This window comes from Artemia franciscana, chromosome 20 (assembly GCF_032884065.1).
Source record: "Artemia franciscana chromosome 20, ASM3288406v1, whole genome shotgun sequence".
NCBI classification, from domain to species: domain Eukaryota; kingdom Metazoa; phylum Arthropoda; class Branchiopoda; order Anostraca; family Artemiidae; genus Artemia; species Artemia franciscana.
In genome coordinates this window covers 8,433,970-8,451,750 of record NC_088882.1, presented here as the reverse complement: position 1 = coordinate 8,451,750, position 17,781 = coordinate 8,433,970, and the positions used below count along the sequence as shown (strand labels likewise).

The 17,781-nt window shown below is 35.7% G+C and overlaps 1 protein-coding gene and 1 long non-coding RNA gene across 3 annotated transcripts in view; one reads left to right on the top strand and one right to left on the bottom strand.

The window, feature by feature from the left end:
• Window positions 1-791: 791 nt before the first annotated feature.
• LOC136040407 (uncharacterized) overlaps window positions 792-17,781 on the bottom strand; it is a 38,321-nt gene continuing 21,331 nt past the window's right edge. Inside the window, exons 2-3 of the long non-coding RNA XR_010620706.1 lie at window positions 16,215-16,737; window positions 792-1,100 (exon numbers count right to left, since the gene is read on the bottom strand). This is a non-coding gene — a long non-coding RNA (uncharacterized LOC136040407). The remainder of the gene's footprint in view (window positions 1,101-16,214; window positions 16,738-17,781) is intronic.
• Window positions 16,343-17,781, top strand: part of LOC136040405 (uncharacterized) — a 41,702-nt gene continuing 40,263 nt past the window's right edge. Inside the window, exon 1 of one of the 2 annotated variants that reach the window (XM_065724679.1) lies at window positions 16,343-16,486. In XM_065724679.1, coding sequence (XP_065580751.1) covers window positions 16,408-16,486 — 79 coding nt within the window. In that variant the 5' untranslated portion in view covers window positions 16,343-16,407. The remainder of the gene's footprint in view (window positions 16,487-17,781) is intronic. The other variant, XM_065724680.1, reaches the window with a different exon arrangement.

Sequence of the window (17,781 nt, the reverse complement as noted above, 5' to 3'; positions counted from 1 at the left end):
TAAAGCTTGTTCTGTTGGGCTATTACTGGAAATGTAACCAGTGCTTTATGTTTAGGTCTCATTTTTGAGGTGGGGGTGTAGCCCAGGACTCCCTAGGCTACTAACTGTGACCAGAGAGGTCATGTTGTAATTCTCTACTATTCAGGCCATTTGCTCTAACTCTAGGTGAAGAATCAATTTCTTTTGGTAAAGATTGCGCTGCTGGTGCTGAACTGGAAGCTCGTTTTAATGGGCTAGTATTAGGGGCATAAGCAGTATTTATTTTGTATACCTCATGTTTGGGGTGGGGGTTGCAGCTCAGTGCGTCCGAGTCTTTTAGGTGTAATCGGAGGTGATCTATGGGGAGTAAGGAGTCATGCCATCAAATATGATGGCCTTCCTTTTCTATCCTTGGCCATTTTTTTTTCTGGCCTATGAGGAACATTTTTTAAGTTTGCTGACACAATATCAAACTATTCAAATGCAGTATTTCCAGTTAAAGAGAGGACCTTAATTGGAAATTGTTGGAGCTGGAATTTGTTGGAATAGAAGAAGGAATGTAGATTATATTCCATAATGTATATCCAAAACATTCTATATAATCCACTAGTACCAGTCTTTTTCAATGCTAATTGGCTTCAAGCCAAAGGTGAACACAGGTAAAGTCGCTCACAGTATCTTTACTCAATGAAAACCAGATCGAAACTGATAACTGGATTGAAACTCCAGATATGATCAATGTTAATCTAAATACAAACAAGAATTAATGTGAAACCATTATTAAAAACTTTTAACAGACAATCAAAGGGCAGTTCCAAGGCTAGAACCAATATAACGATTATACAAACCCATATGACGATTTGTCTTTATTTAAAAAACCAAACCAAATAATGATTATAACGTAACTGAAAATAAAGAAAAATCAATAAACTCTGTGACAAAACAAATGCTTAAGTGAAACGAAAATAAATTATTATTAAACCTGAGACAGACCTAATTAAAGTTTCCACTCGGTTCGAACCTTATCTGGACAGAAGTGGTCAAAAACTGTTGATTTGGCTGCTTTTTTGAAGTCCTTCGATGCTAGATTGACAATTTCGGTTTTTGACAATTTTGGTATACTGAAAACAAAATATTCTCGATCACTACATGAATTGTTTTAGAAATTACCGAGCACCATCTCAAACATAGGTTTAAAGCGTCAAGCTATTAGTTATTGTATTTCTATTAATAATAATAACTAACAGGGTATCATTTTCAAATACTTTTTTAAATTGTAGTTTAAAGATTATATAGTAAGGAATGAGTACACTGTAGAAAAACTGAAAGGAAGTAAAAAATGACTTCTCTTTCTAGGGAGGGGGGATTGTAAAACAGAAATGTTTGATAATAGGATGTTTGGGTTTTAGGACAGCTCGTGCTCGGATTAATTGCCAACGCTTTGCGCCCCCCTGTATTTGATCTTAAGAAAATCTTTGCTAATCTGTCTTAAATAAAAAAGTACTAGTCTAGTTATGGAGAAAAAAGAGTACTAGTCTAATTATGTCTCATTCTGAACTAAATACAGTTTCGACAAAAATTTGAATTCTTTAACATGCGTGAAATTTCTAGGTATAGCTTTCTTAAAGTCATTTCCGATACAACTATTCCCCTCCCCTCCAAATGTCTGGAAGTGGTGTCAATTCACAACAATACAGGGAGGCACAACATAACAAAAACGTTCAAGTGATATCTATTTCTTATATATTTGCTTTACCTCTTGAAAATTGTCGTGGACCAAGCCTAAGCTGAAATATGAGTAAAATAGTAATAAATATTGTTCCCCTGGTTCCTTCGATGAGACCCCTGCTCTGGTCCGTCACCTAAATTATGTGGTTTCGAGTGCAAAATGAGGCACCTTGGCAATAAACATAAGAGCCAAACAGCACATAATTCTACCAATAAACAACCAAGAGGGATAAAACTCTACAAAAAGAAAACTTCAAACGAGACTACAGCCAGTAGAATTGAAAGACTAAAACAACGCGGATATTTCGCCTGTATCCAAACAATGCGTCTTCAGCTCAAGATAGAAAATTAAAAGAAAACTAATCTAAAAACAAATAAAAACCACCACCAATAATAATAATGCAATTGTCGCTACTTATCCACGTTGGGAAAAGCAGCTATTTGAGTTACTTCAATGAGAATCAAAGAGCAACTGAGGAAAAATTATGAAAATTGAAACTTAGTTAATTATTCTGTTGCGAAATAATCCTCTTGTAAGCTAACATTGAAGCAACTCTTCTTGGTCTAGTGGGTAATCTTGTCCCCTGGTGATTGTGTAAAATTTTAATTCCCCCATCGACTATTGGCTCATTTTCTAAAAGAATATCATAAATTGGGTCAATATTTGAATTTCCTGTTTCTCTATTTATTGAAATATTAGCAAATATATGCTTTTTAATTTCTATAGCCTCCCTCGCCCACTGAGAAAAACCTCTATCATTAGAAATAGTTGTAGCCTCATCAAATTGTATAAAATGTTCGGGATAAAAGAATGTATGTTCAGCTAGAGCCGAAACAAAAGTTTCGGGAGGCTTTCTTAGTTGTAGGGCTTTTTCTATTGAGTTGCGATGCTCAATAAATCTTTCAGTAAATTGTTGGTGAGTTCTACCAATATAAAACTTTCCACAGGAACAAGGAATTTTATACACCCCGCTAACTAAATCTCCCCGGGTTAAATCCTTCCCAGAATTAAGAAAACTGCCTAATGGTCTCACTGATTGGAAACAAGTATCAATGTTATATTTACCTAAAATTCTTTTAAGCATCTCCCCCAAAGTAGGTACATAAGGTAAAGAAATGAAACTTTTCGGTAATTTTAATTCTGTGCACTGTGTAACCCCAATAACCCTATTGTTGTGTTTAATGCGTCTATTTTTTATTATTTCATCAATGAATTTAATCGGGTAGCTATTACAAAATAAAACATCCCTCAAATATAACAATTCAGAATCTAAAAACTCCCGGGAACAAATTCTGAAAGCTCTATCCACCAGTGCAATCACAACCCCTCGTTTCACTGAAATAGGGTGGCAAGAGTGAAAGTTCAAATACCTATCACTGTGAGTAGGCTTTCTATAAACTGAAAAAAGTAAATGTAACTTACTTTTAATCAATAAGATATCCAGAAAAGGTAGTTTATTACTTTCTTCAAACTCCACTGTAAATTTTACGTTTCTGTCAAAACTATTTAAATGCTTATGGAAAAGGTCTAAAGACTCTAAACCGTGTTTCCAAATGCAAACCACATCATCCATGAAACTGCCCCAGAAACAAGGAGAGAGCTTAAAACTGTGTATGGCGGAGGTTTCAATAGATTCCACGGAGAGATTTGCCAACAAAGGGGAGAGAGATGCCCCCATAGCCAAACCAAACACCTGTTTGTAATATTCACCTCTAAAACCAAAATAAAGAGAATGTTCAATTGCAAGAATAACCAATTTCATAATGACTTCAATCTCCAAACTCGCCATGGTCACATCTTGTGTCAAATCAAAGTGCTTTTGTAATTTAATCCTTAATATATCCTCGCACTTTTCCACGTTACAATTTGAATACATGGACACCACATCAAAACTACAGAGAATTGAATTCTCCTCCAGTGTGAAATTTTTTAACTTATTAGTAAGATCAGTTGAATTTTTTATATATGATTTTTGTGTGTCAGAAACAGATTTCATAATGAAGTTTTTAACGGCCGTCCCAAAACTTCACCAAATATACTCTGAAGGATTTTCCCTCTGTTACATTTATTGCTGCTAGCTTTTTTAATTAATGCGTTAGCTCGTGACCTCGGGAATGGGTTGCCAAGACCTACTTTGAATCTTTGAAGAATTGCTAAATTGCTACAGTTTATCTTTAAACTGACAAGTTAGATAAGTGAAGGACCTTTTAAAAAAAGGACCACTAAAGTATCAAAATAGCCACCCGTGTGTTGTATCTTAAAACTGGGAGGGAGAAAGATGAAATCAGACGAAGACTAACATAAATGCTCACAAAGTCAAGAAACAGAAAAACACACGGGGAATATATAATTTGGGCTACATATTTGTATGATAGAAGTATGGGGAGTAAGGTATAGTAAGAGTGTATTCAAAATGCGTTACACATAATTTTTCTGCATGCTGTGAAGCAAGAATTATTATCTTAACATGTTCCCTTCTCAATATCTCCGATTCTAAGCTTAAACCACTTTTTGAATGTAAAGGAATTATAATCTTGTTGGAATACTATTTAGTTAAGAAGGACAACCGATAGAGGCTATCAATTCTTAAAAAAAATGGTCTAAGCTATAGAATCTGTTGAGGGATGAACACAGGAGAAAGGGGTTTTGGGCTTGACAACCCTAAAACTCCAAATTTTGAATTTTTTGAACTTCCTAATCAATATATTTGTTTTTTTCACAATTGTCCCCTCACCCACAAACAAAAGTCATTTATAACTTCCAATTTAGACGTTTAACGGTATACGCCATTCCTCACTATTTAACATTTTAACTGCAAATGGGAAAAAAATCACATTGAAAAATGATATCCTACTAGTTGTTATCACTAATAGCAAAATTCTCTTACTGAAATTTCTAGATGACACCCTTTAGCGTGCCCCTCCAAAAATTCAGTCCCATAATTAGAAAAAAATATTTGACGGAAAATAGAAGCGTTGACTTCTTTTCTTGGAAAGGCTCCGAAAAGGAGACAATTGCAATAAATAAATATAGATTTTTAATGTGATTTCAACAGAAAGAAGGTAAATTGTCGAAATGATGCATGCTTAAATTCTTTTTTTCGCAGGTTTTTGTTCAGAAAATGAACCAGCTTTGATAAAAATAACCGATAAGCTTTTATGTGTGTATTTCGGAAAAACTACACATCTCCACTGCTTTCTCTACTTCCAGTCTTCCATAAAAATTCTCTATAAAATAGAGAGTCTGAACGCGGTATTACCACACTAGGCAATCATGGACTGTTGAAAACCGAAGTTAAAACGAAAGGTCAGTTTGGCTAGCTGATACTTATCTCATACGTTGGTACATATATTAACAAAAGGTTTTTTCGGTTTTGTAATACAAAGCATGGTTAACTACTGCTAAGCGCCTGAGGCCAACACAACTTTCCACGCTCCTTCGCCATTCCAATCTATTCATAGCCGCCTTATTTACACCCTCCCAGGAAGTTCCCATTTCCTTCAATTCTTTCTTTATGACATCCTCCCACCTCAACCGCGGACGACCTGCTTTCTGTTTTGCCCTAGATGGTTCGTCGAAAAGGAAAATCTTTGGCAATCTATCATCTGTAGAACGTGCTCTAGCAATCTCAACTTTTTTCTCATTATAGCCTTAGAAAGTGGGATTAAATTGTACTTTTTATACAGTCTACTGTGTCAGTCAGACGGGTACCCAGAACAATCCGTAGGCAATTTCTCTGGAAAACATCTAACAAATTTTCATCTGCTTTTCGGAGCGCCCATAATTCAGAGCTATACTTGACAACTCTCATCACTGTAGCCTCCAATTTTCTAATCATAGTTTGCACACTTTTTTTTCCTATTCTTCCAAACTTCGTTTTATCTCTGAAAAAACACCCTGAGTCATGGCTATTCCACTTTTAACATCTTCACTGCTCCCACCGTCTTTACTAATAATACTAACAAGGTAAGTGAAGCTGTCCACCTGATCAATCATTTCGTTGCCCAACATCACCTTTTCATCTTCGCTTATTCCTAGCCTTAGTGACAGTCTTCTTAACATTTGTTTTTAAACCTATTCTAGCACCCTTAATTCGCAAAAACTCTAAAAGTTCATTCATTTTGCTCACACTTTCATCTAGGATGCTTAACTCGTCAGCATAATCTAAGTCAAGGAGAGTTTTTCCTCTCGATTTGATTCTGTGGTCTCCCATTGCCTTTCCTGTGCTTTTTAAGACAAAATACATCAAAATGATCCATTTAAAGGATGATAAAATACAAGCCTACTTAACTCCTGATTTGATACGAAACCAGCTGCTGACTTCATTTCCTACCTTAACCGCAGCAATGTTATTCTCGTATATAGCACCAATCACTTTAATGTATTTGTCTGGTATGCCACATACGGATAAAACCTTTGCTAAAGCTCTTCTATCGACATAACCGAATGCTTGCTCATAATGTATAAAACTGAAGACCAAATGAGTTTGATAACTCAGGCACTTCTTCATTATTAACCTAAGAGTGAAAATTTGGCTGACACATCCTCTACCTTTTCTAAAACCGCACTGTTCTTCTCTTAAAACTTTGTCTAAGGCATCTCTCAGTCTTAAAAGTATCTTATTACTAAGTAATTCAAAACCTACAGAAACCAGACCAATGCCTCGATAGTTACGACACTCACTCTTATCACCTTTCTTATACAGTGGTTTAATTAACTTTTTTCTAAAATCGCTAGGTACTACCCCTTGTTCAATATTATAATCTCATATTTATAATCTTCAGTAACTTATTTTTAACCTCAGAGCCACCATATTTAAGAAACTCATTTACCACACTATTAGCACCTGGAGCCTTATTATTTTTTAATCTTTTAGTACTCTCACTAATTCTTCCTCACAAAACAAATCTTCCTTCACATCCAAGGTATCACAGACTTTCGAAAAATGTTTATATAACGAGCTAGTTCCTCTCACATGGCTAAATCAAATCATTTTCTATTTGAACTAAATCCCTTATAATTCCATAACTCTCTATGAGCGGGGAGGAGGGAGAAACTTTTATGTACCAACGTATAATTTAAGGATCGGCTAGCCAAACTAAGCTTTTATTCGAAGGTTTGGTTTTCACGTTGCTTTTTATCCCATGCGTCGGTACATATATTAACAAAAAGTTAGATTCCAACAGATTTGGTGGCGGGCATATAGATCAACTGATATAACATATATTTGTAAACTTAAATATTACAATACATAATTTCTATAACTGTTGGAATCGTAACGAAATTTAGAGTATCAGAATCGATCATTTATTTCATAAAGGTAGTGTTGTCTGGGAGTACTTTCGGAAGTCCAGCCAGCAGCACTCATTGTATCAGCAAGTGATATTGATTTTGATAGCACCCATGACGTCGCAACGGATCTTGTGTTGTGTGCCTCTTTTCTACGATCTTTTTTTGCTGCATCATATGTCATAGCTATAGCCTGCTTTATCCAAGAAGGAATGGTTCCAGCTGCCATCTATCGTGATGTTATTTTAGAAAAAGGGATGAAGAACCTTTTTATCCAATTTTTGATCGCCACATTAGCCGTTCGTTGTGTGTTGCGATAATATCATCGTTGGGCACAAGGTTGGATCTATATATAGCGCGGGAAGGGTTTAGGAGAAGATATCTCTTGAGGCTTCACGGATTTGGGTCTAAGCGAAGGGAAAAACTTGAGAGTTACTAAATCATCCAAAAATTGTGCTGCACTTAAGGACAAGGCATGAATTTTACTCCTTCAGTGACCAGATGTGGTCATTGCAGCTGTTTCGCAGCCAGCAAGGCTGATAAATTCGATTTTACTCTCAACTTAGAGAAGATATGCGATGAGAGATATATATTTTCTTCAAACGTTGCTCAAGACATGTGGCAAAAATCTTTCAGAATCTCTCATCAAATTTGAGTCTCTCTTACTCTTGCACCCTAGACACTCTTTGAAAGATTTGACTCGATTCCCCAAAGTCGTTCATGAGATAATGCAGATATGCTGTTTTAATAATAAGGGTACACACGGCATTTTTTCGATTTTGTTACGTTACCGTGCATATTTTCTAACTTGCCCAAGAGCTCAGAGCTACAGCCATTTTGACAGGTCAGAAATTTTATTTTTTAGCCCTCACACCTCTTCTGGCTTTTCCCTTCACTTCAAATATGACTTGTACTTACCCCCTTCCCTCCACAAAGAAATGTTAAAAGTTTCAACCTGATCTCCGATGTCGTTCTTCATTTGTTGCTGATGGTCTCTTTTGAGAGCCTGGGTGTAAATGGTGTTTTTTGAAGTACCACGCGACTTCACCCTGAATAGACTCCACATGGGCTTACTGGGCCAAGACAATTAAGTGGATTGCAGAGTTTGTTTTTGGCTTTAGCTGTCATTACGTATCGCCATCATAAATATTGATGATAGCAATCCCTGGCTTAGCAATCTCTAAAAGTTTCAACTAGATTCTCGAAGCCATCCCCGGTATATTTTATATGTTTTAATTTTAATAGCCTGGGTACACATTGCATCTTCAGAATCACCACGCTCCTTCAGTGTGAATAGACTCCAGGTTCCATATATAATTTATTAGACAAATTTTTTGGGTGGTTTGGAGATGAAAATTTTGTGTTCCCTCATTCCTTCCACCAGTGCAAAATTTGAAGCCCCTTTGACCATACCAATACTCCCTGGAATTTTGAGCTCAGTCACAAGCCGTAGCCTGTCTGAGATATTGTAGATACACTATTTTGATCACATAGGGACGCACAACATCTTACAATTTATTAATACTAAGACTAGCTACACACTGCAGAACACATCTACCTAAAGCTAAATCAGCTACGCACGCTCCTCATTCGACCCAATCTATTAAAAGCCTCCCTCTTTACAACCAACCAGGAAGTTCTAATTTCCCTTGAATATTTCCTTATGAAATCCATCCATCCCAGCCTTGGACGACTTGCTTTCCGTTGAGCCCTAGACTGTTGGCCGAAAAGGACAACTCGTTTTTCATCCACAAGACATTTTTTGCTTGTCTCAACCATTCTTTTATTAAAACCATAGAAAGAGGGATTGAAACACATTTTCAAACAGCTTTTTATTTGAAATCAAATAAAGAAACAAGTTTTTAAAATTAAAAACTTAAAATAAGGAGCAACATTGAAACCTGAAGCGAACATAAATTCTTACGTACATGAAGGGGGTTGTCCTCTCCTCAACACTTTGCTCTTTATGCTAAATTTTTGGTATTTTTAAAAAAGCTGCTTATTGTACTTATTAAACGTTCCTTGTGTTTTAGGATTCATTCTTAAAGGATTGGGACAAAATTCAAACTTTAACGTAAAGAGCAAGGTGTTGAGGAGGGGGCAAACCCCTTCATATCTATATATATAAAAATAAGTTGTCTCTGTGTGTGTGGGTCTGTCGGGTGACGTCATGTTTGTGTGTCGACTGACGTCATGTTTTCGACTGACGAAATTACAGACCGGGACATCGGGACACAAATGACGACCGGGAAACCGGCACATCTTCTATATCTATATATATAAAAATAAGTTGTCTGTCTGTGTGTCTGTCTGTCAGGTGAAGTCATGTTTCTGTGTCGACTGAGGTCATGAAGTTAGTTGTCGTCATTTTTGCTATGACGGTGACGTCATTAACGGTATTTAAGACACTTGTTCACGGAAAAATGTTTAATTGTAAAATGACTGAAGAACCTACAATGGCAACAGCCGAGGAAGCTGCTCAAAGAGTTTATGCCAAAAAACTTGCTGCTGATAGAGAAAGTAAGAAAAGAAAGCGTGCCGGGGGAATCACAAGAACAGCAAGAAAACAGGCTTGCGGCTAAAGAACGCAAAACCGCGCAGTTAGATGAAAATCCACCTGGACAGCGAGAGTCAAAACATATCAAAACTGAAAATGATAGCGATGATGATTGGGTTTGGGATTTTGACTTGGATAAGGTCATCAATGCCTACCAGATTTAAGTTAAAAAAACAAAGGTTCGTCGATATGTACTTCATAGTGACGCTGAAAAATAAAGAAGAAAAAGAAAACTGAAAAAAGAAAAAAGGTAAAAAACTAAAAAAAACTAAAAAGAAAAAACACTCAAAGAGAAATTACAGACCGGGACACAAATGACGACCGAGACAGAGGAAATATAAGTGACGACCGGGAACCTCAAAGAGAAATTACAGACTGGGACACCCGGACACAAATCACGACCGGGACACAGGGAATATAAATGACGACCGGGACACAGGGACACAACTACATCGGGGACGCTGGGGGCACAGGCGGGATATATAAATGATGACCGGGACACAGGGATTGTTCGAATAGAAATTATAGACCGGGACACCGGGACACAAATGACGACCGGGACACCGGGACACAGGGAATATAAATGACGACCGGGACACTCAAAGAGAAATTACAAACTGGGACACCGGGACACAAATGACGACCGGGACACAGGGAATATAAATGACGACCGGGACACAGGGACACATCATTAGAATAATGAGGTATAGATCTGAATACGGATTGTTTTTCCCATGGACAATTATATGTTGCATGTTCAAGAGTCAGTAAACCTGACAATCTATTTATATGCACAGACAATGGGACAGCGAAGAATGTTGTATATTCGCATGTTTTACGTAGTTAAAAACATATATTTATATCTATCTCTATTCACAGGTGGGACACAGGGACACAACTACAATGGCGCGTAACTAATATGGCGCGTAACGACTTACGCGCAAGGGAGGCTTGGGGGGGGGGGGGGCGCGAAGCACCCCCCCCCCCCCAACTAGGTGTTATATATGTACAGCTAGTATATATATAAAAATATGCTAGTATATATATAAAAATAAGTTGTCTGTGTGTGGGTCTGTCGGGTGACGTCATGTTTGTGTGTTGACTGACGTCATGTTTTCGACTGACGAAATTACAAACCGGGACATCGGGACACAAATGACGACCGGGACACCGGCACATAGGGAATATAAATGACGACCGGGACACTCAAAGAGAAAGCGACCGGGACACAAGGAATGTTCGATTAGCAATCACCATCAACAAAGCACCGGGACACAAATGACGACCGGGACAGAGGGAGTATAAATGACGACCAGGACATAAGTAAAAAAAACTAAAAAAACTAAAAAAAGGTAAAAACTACAAAAAAAATAAAAAGAAAAAAAAACTAAAAACTAATAAAAAAACTAAGCAAGCTAAAAAACTAAAAAAACTAAAAAAGAAAAAAAAATAAAAAAGCAAAAAAATGAAAAATAAAGGAGAAAAACAAAACTAAAAAAAATAAAAAAAAAATAAAAAGAAAAAAAGGGGGAAAATATAAAATTTATTTCATCATATACCATTTCAAAAACGAATGTATATACAGACCGGGACACCGGGATAAAAAAAACTAAAAAAAAAGGTAAAAAACTAAAAACTAAAAAAAAGACCAATTCAAAAACGAATGTATATACAGACCGGGACACCGGGATACAAATGACGACCGGGACACAAGGAATATAAATGACGCCCGGGAAACTCAAAGAGAAATCACAGACTGGGACACCGGGACACAAATGACGACCGGGACACAGGGAATATAAATGACGACCGGGACACAGGGACACAACTACAACGGGGACGCCGGGGGGCACAGGGGGATATATAAATGACGACGGCGACACAGGGAATGGTCGATTAGCAATCACCATCAACAAAGCTCAAGGGCAATCATTAGAATCATGAGGTATAGATCTGAATACGGATTGTTTTACCATGGACCATTATATGTTGCATGTTCAAGAGTCATCTATTTATATGCACAGACAATGGGACAGCAAAGAATGTTGTATATTCGCAAGTTTTACGTAGTTAAAAACATATATATATATATATATATATATATATATATATATATATATATATATATATATATATATATATATATATATATAAAAATATATATATATATATATATATATATATATATATATATATATATATATATATATATATATATATATATATATATATATATATATATATATATATATATATATATATATATATATATATATATATATATATATATATATATATATATATATATATATATATATATATATATATATATATATATATATATATATATATATATATATATATATATATATATCTATATATCTATATTCACAGGTGGGACATAGGGACACAACTACAATGGCGCGTAACTCATATGGCGCGTAACGACTTACGCGCGCGGGGGGCTTGGGGGGGTGAGAAGCGCCCCCATCAACTAGGCATTGGGGTGGCGCGCAGCGCCACCCCAACAGCTAGTAGGGAATATAAATGACGACCGGGACACTCAAAGAGAAAGCGACCGGGACACAAGGAATGTTCGATTAGCAACCACCATCAACAAAGCACCGGGACACAAATGACGACCGGACACAGGGAGTATAAATGACGACCAGGACATAAGTAAAAAAAAAACTAAAAAAACTAAATAAAAGGTAAAAACTACAAAAAAACTAAAAAGAAAAAAAACTAAAAACTAATAAAAAAAAAACTAAAAAGCTAAAAAACTAAAAAAACTAAAAAAGAAAAAAAAATAAAAAAAGGAAAAAAAATGAAAAATAAAGAAGAAAAACAAAACTAAAAAAAAAAAAAAAAAAACTAAAAAGAAAAAAGAAAAAAAAATAAAAAAAATAAAAAAAGGACACCACAAATGACGACCGGGACACCGGGACACAAGAAATATAAATGACGCCCGGGACCCTCAAAAAGAAAGACACCGGGACACAAATGACGACCGGGACACAGGGAATATAAATGACGACCGGGACACAGGGACACAACTACAACGGGGACGCCCGGGGGCACAGGGGGATATATAAATAACAACGGCGAAACAGGGAATCGTCGATTAGCAATCACCATCAACAAAGCTCAAATGCAATCATTAGAATCATGAGGTATAGATCTGAATACGGATTGTTTTCCCATGGACGATTATATGTTGCATGTTCAAGAGTCGGTAAACCTGACAATCTATTTATATGCACAGACAATGGGACAAGTTTTACGTAGTTAAAAACATATATATATATATATATATATATATATATATATATATATATATATATATATATATATATATATATATATATATATATATATATATATATATATATATATATATATATATATATATATATACATATACATATACATATATATATATATATATATATATATATATATATATATATATATATATATATATATATATATATATATATATATATATATATATATATATATTCACAGGTGGGACATAGGGACACAACTACAATGGCGCGTAACTAATATGGCGCGTAACGACTTACGCCCGCGGGGGGGCTTGGGGGGGGGCGAAGCGCCTCTACCAACTAGGTGTTGGGTTGGCGCGAAGCGCCACCCCAACAGCTAGTACGCAATAATTTCTGTTCATTTTGAGTTTTAACGTTGTTCCTTACTTTCAGTTGAAAAAAAACTTGCCTTTTTGTTTAATTTCTGGTCGTTTTTAAGCAATGCCAGGAAATCTTGCCCAACCTTCACGGAGAAATTCCTCTCCCCACGGAAATATCCTCTAGACCATTCAATCCCGATGAAAATTTACCCCATTAAATTACCCTTAACAACTTCAACTCGTAAAATCAAGACGGAAAAGAGAAAGCAAGGCATATAAAAAGAACTTTGTATAGGAAGTCTGGAAAATTCCCCCAGCGTAAAATCTCTTCTGACAAGCTCACACCCTGGAAACTTCCTCCCCAGGAAAAATTCCCCCGTGGAAAAACCCCAGCAGAAAATTCCCCCCCCCCACCCATAAGAACATGTATACATACTTCCCAATAACAAAAACTATGTGTAAACAGTGGGCAAATACTATAGCTTAATGACCTTCCCCTGGGGTTGGGGGGGGGGGTTTATAATATATCCAAATGCATAGTTTCTGGGTATTTCGACTATCAAGAGCAAAATGGCTGACGTTTGGGAAAAATGGGTTGAGGGAGGTGGCCTAGTTGCCCCCCAATTCTTTGGTTACTAAAAAGGGCATTAGAAATTTCAATTTCCGTTCGAATGAGCCTTTTACCGATGTGTTAGGACCACTCGGTTATTACGATCACCTCTGGGGGGAAAAACACGTATACGTGATTTTCCTTTGAGCAATGGCTTGAAACCTCTACAGTAGGGTTTTCTGATACGCTGAATCTGATGATGTGATTTTCATTAAAACTCTTTAACTTTTAGGGGGTTTTCCCCCATTTTTCGAAAATTAGGCAAATTTTCTCAAGCTCGTAGCCTTTAATGTGTAACATGAAACTTAATGAAACTTTTATATTTAGAATCAGCATAATAAGCCAATTCTTTTGATATTTGGATATACGTTCGGTGTCAGAATTCCACTTTTTAAAGTTTCGGTTACTATTGAGCTGCATCGCTCCTTACTGACAGTTTGTTATTAACTCTTATTTCAGCTTTTATCAAGCAGTTGGTTTGTAAAATTGCAATTGGGCAGAGAAAAGCAGTTTGTTTGGTATTTCAAAAGCAGCTTTTTTTTTATTTGAAATCATTCACTTCTAAAGCATGTTTTATTATTATTCGAGAAAGGAGTATATGAAAAAATATTTAATACGAATATTAAATTCCCAGCAATTCGGACAAATTTTAGGATATCAAAAGAGTCCAGGCCTCGAAACCTCCTCCCCCCCACGTGTATCTGTAGCAAGTACTGAAAATTTTAGTGCGTGAATAAGGTTAAATATTATTAGTTCTTATTTCAGCTCCTATAAAGCAGTTGGTTTGTAAAATTGCAATTGGGTTGAAAAAAGCAGTTTGGTTTCTCAAAAGCAATTTTTTTTTAAATTAGTGATCATTCACTTCAAAAGCATTTTTTTTCTTTATTCATGAAAGTATTCTACATTTAATTAAAAATAAATTGGAAAAATTTAGTATTTCAAGGGAGCCCAGGCCCCGAACCCCCAGTTACCCACATACGTACATCTCCATCAAGCACTGACATTTCTTGCGTGTAAATAAGGTCGAATATTATCACAGCCCTTATTATTACAGCCCTTATACAGCATATTACAGCCCTTATACAGCATATTACAGCCCTTATACAGCATATACAGCGTTAATATAAAGAATATTATTACAGCCCTTATACAGCAGTTGGTTTGTAAAATTGCAGTTCGGTTAAAAAAAAAAGTTGATTTCGTTTTTATAAAGCAATTCTTTTTTAATTTGAAACCATTCACTTCTAAAGTATTTTTTATTATTATTCAAGAAAGGAGTATAAATTAAAAAAATGTTTAATATGAATATTAAATTTCCAGAAACTTGGAAAATTGTAGGACTTCGAGGGAGCCGTGGCCTCGAACACTCCTTTCCCCCACACGCGCATCTGCAGAAAGCACTGTCAATTTTTGTGTGTGAATAAGGTTGAATACTATTAACTCTTATTTCAGCTCTTAAGCGGCAGTTGGTTTGTAAAACTGCAATTGGGTTGAAAAAAGTGTTTTTTTTTGTTTTTCAAAAGCAATTCGTTTTTTTTTTTAAATTTGAGGTCATTCACTTCTAAAGCATTTTTTTCTTTATTCGAGGAAATATGCAAAAATAAATTGGAAACATTTAGTATTTCAAAGAAGCCCAGGCCCCGAATCCCCCTCCCTCCCAGTTACCCACAGGCGCACATATACAAGAAGCACTGACAATTCTTGCGTGTGAATAAGTTTGAATATTATCAACCCATATTTCAGCCCTTATACAGCGGTTGGTTTGTAAAATTGCAGTTCGGTTAAAAAAAGAAGTAAGTTTCGTTTTTCTATGGCAATTTTTTTTTATTTTAGATCATTCACTTATAAAGTAGCTTTTATTATTATTCGAGAAAGGAGTATAAATGAAAAGATATTTAATATGAGTATCAAATTCCCAGAAACTCGGAAAACTTTAGGACTTCGAGGGAGCAAAGGCCTCGAACCCCCCTCTCCCCACACACGCATCTCCAGCTAGTAATGACAATTTTTATGTGTAAATAATATTGAATATTATCAAGTCTTATTAAAGGTCTTATACAGCAGTTGGTTTGTAAAATTTCATTTATAAATAAAAGCATTTATTTATTATTATTCGAGAAAGCATACAACTTTAAATACAAAAATACATACAAAAATTTGCATAGTTTGTTTACAAATTTCCATCATATTCATTAAAGACCAAGCTTCGGGTTTATATATTTTTGTTCAAGGCCGAAAATTTTATTCCGTTCATTCGTTGCCGTTTTTTATTCTTCAGGGCTTAAGTCCACAATCTTCCAAGCCAATCACTTAAAGGAGACTGTGAATGATTAAACATGCAATTTTGTTATAAAAATGTTTGTAAAGCCTCCCCATATCCCTAATCTATTATGGAGCTTACCACTTTTCCCTTCATTACTTGGCACATGTGATGATTGCTTTGTCTCACTAGGTGTGTATCTATGTTTCATCAGGCCACTGAAGTAAAGAAGCAGTCGTGGTACGCAATTGTCTTTTCCTAGGTTTGTATAAGAAACGGAAATACACGAAGGAAAAGAAATTCAGTCTCAGTAAATCACTTTCACTGGTTAAATATGTGGCTGGAAACGTTCCGGATTTCTAACTTGTTTGGTTTTAAGAAAAAACAGCTACTTGATCGTGAGTTTGATAGAGGTATCTTAATCCCTTTAGTTTCATTTGTTTTTGTTTTATCTTGGCAATGGGCCAATTGAGAGGAAGGCTAGATCCATTTAGTTTATGGTTTTTCACCTCTTGGATTTTGAAGAACACATTTTTGGGTGTAATGTCTTTTCTTGCTAGCTCAATTGGCAAAGTTGTACCCTTCTAATTTGCCCGTTCCTTGATACTGAAAAACAAACTTCGCCTATTGCGTCTGCATTTTTGTGTGTCGACACCAATGCATCCTGGTAGAAAAAATGATTTTTTAAAGATTTTTTAAACATAAATGGATTCCAAAATGCTCATACCAAGGGCGAAAACAAATTTATGCTTTGGGATGAGTCGCACCAATGAAACCTAGGCTTCGCCATAAATGTTTCTGACCCTCAACGGCTGTTATTACCGTAACTTTTGAACCCGTGAGTTCTCTTCATTTGATATCAGCATCTTTACTTGGATTTGTCACTACCCCTTTAGAGTTACGGCTGATCTTGTAAAGTAAAAACTTACATCAGATGATGGGTAAAGGCTAAATTGGTTGGGGCTAAAATGATCCCAAAGTAACACTTGAGTAGGGAAGACCCCTTACAACAGGATGGGCCATATCACATCCAATCCTTAAGTCTTGCCACATTCCCAAAGACGAGCCAAGTATAAGCCTAATATACACTACCTTAATGTTTGCCAATGTTAGAGTTTATGTTATTTGCTCAGTCCTAACATAGTCATTTTTTTATGAAGGCCGTCATATACCTAATACCCAATACCATATACCTAATACTCATATACCTAAGATAGATAGAAAGATATAAACAGGTATTTATTCAAATATTATCTAAAAATATTAGTAAACAATAAGAACGCATGCTACTTCATATACTCTGTGCAAGGCTCTGTGCCTTGGAATGGAGGATAAAACATAAGAAAGCAGTGAAAAACAAAACAAAAACACAAACATTAAAAAGAAAAATAGCACTTCTGTTTTGACCTTTCCTCCACTTGTATTAATTTGATCGTCTATTGGCGTGATAACGTCTTTAATTGATTTCTAAACAAAAAGAACAGTTCTCTAGTTCTTTTTATAGTTTGAATCAAAGAGTATGGGAAACTATCCTTCGTCGATTTAACATAGGAATCGAAAAAGTTTTTTAACTGCAAGTAAGGAGCGACATTAAAACTTGAAAAAGAACAGAAAGTATTCCGTATATGAAAGGGGTTGTCCCCTCCGCAACGCCTCGCTCTTTACGCTAAAGTTTTTTATTGTTTTAAAAAGTAGAGTTGTGAGAAAG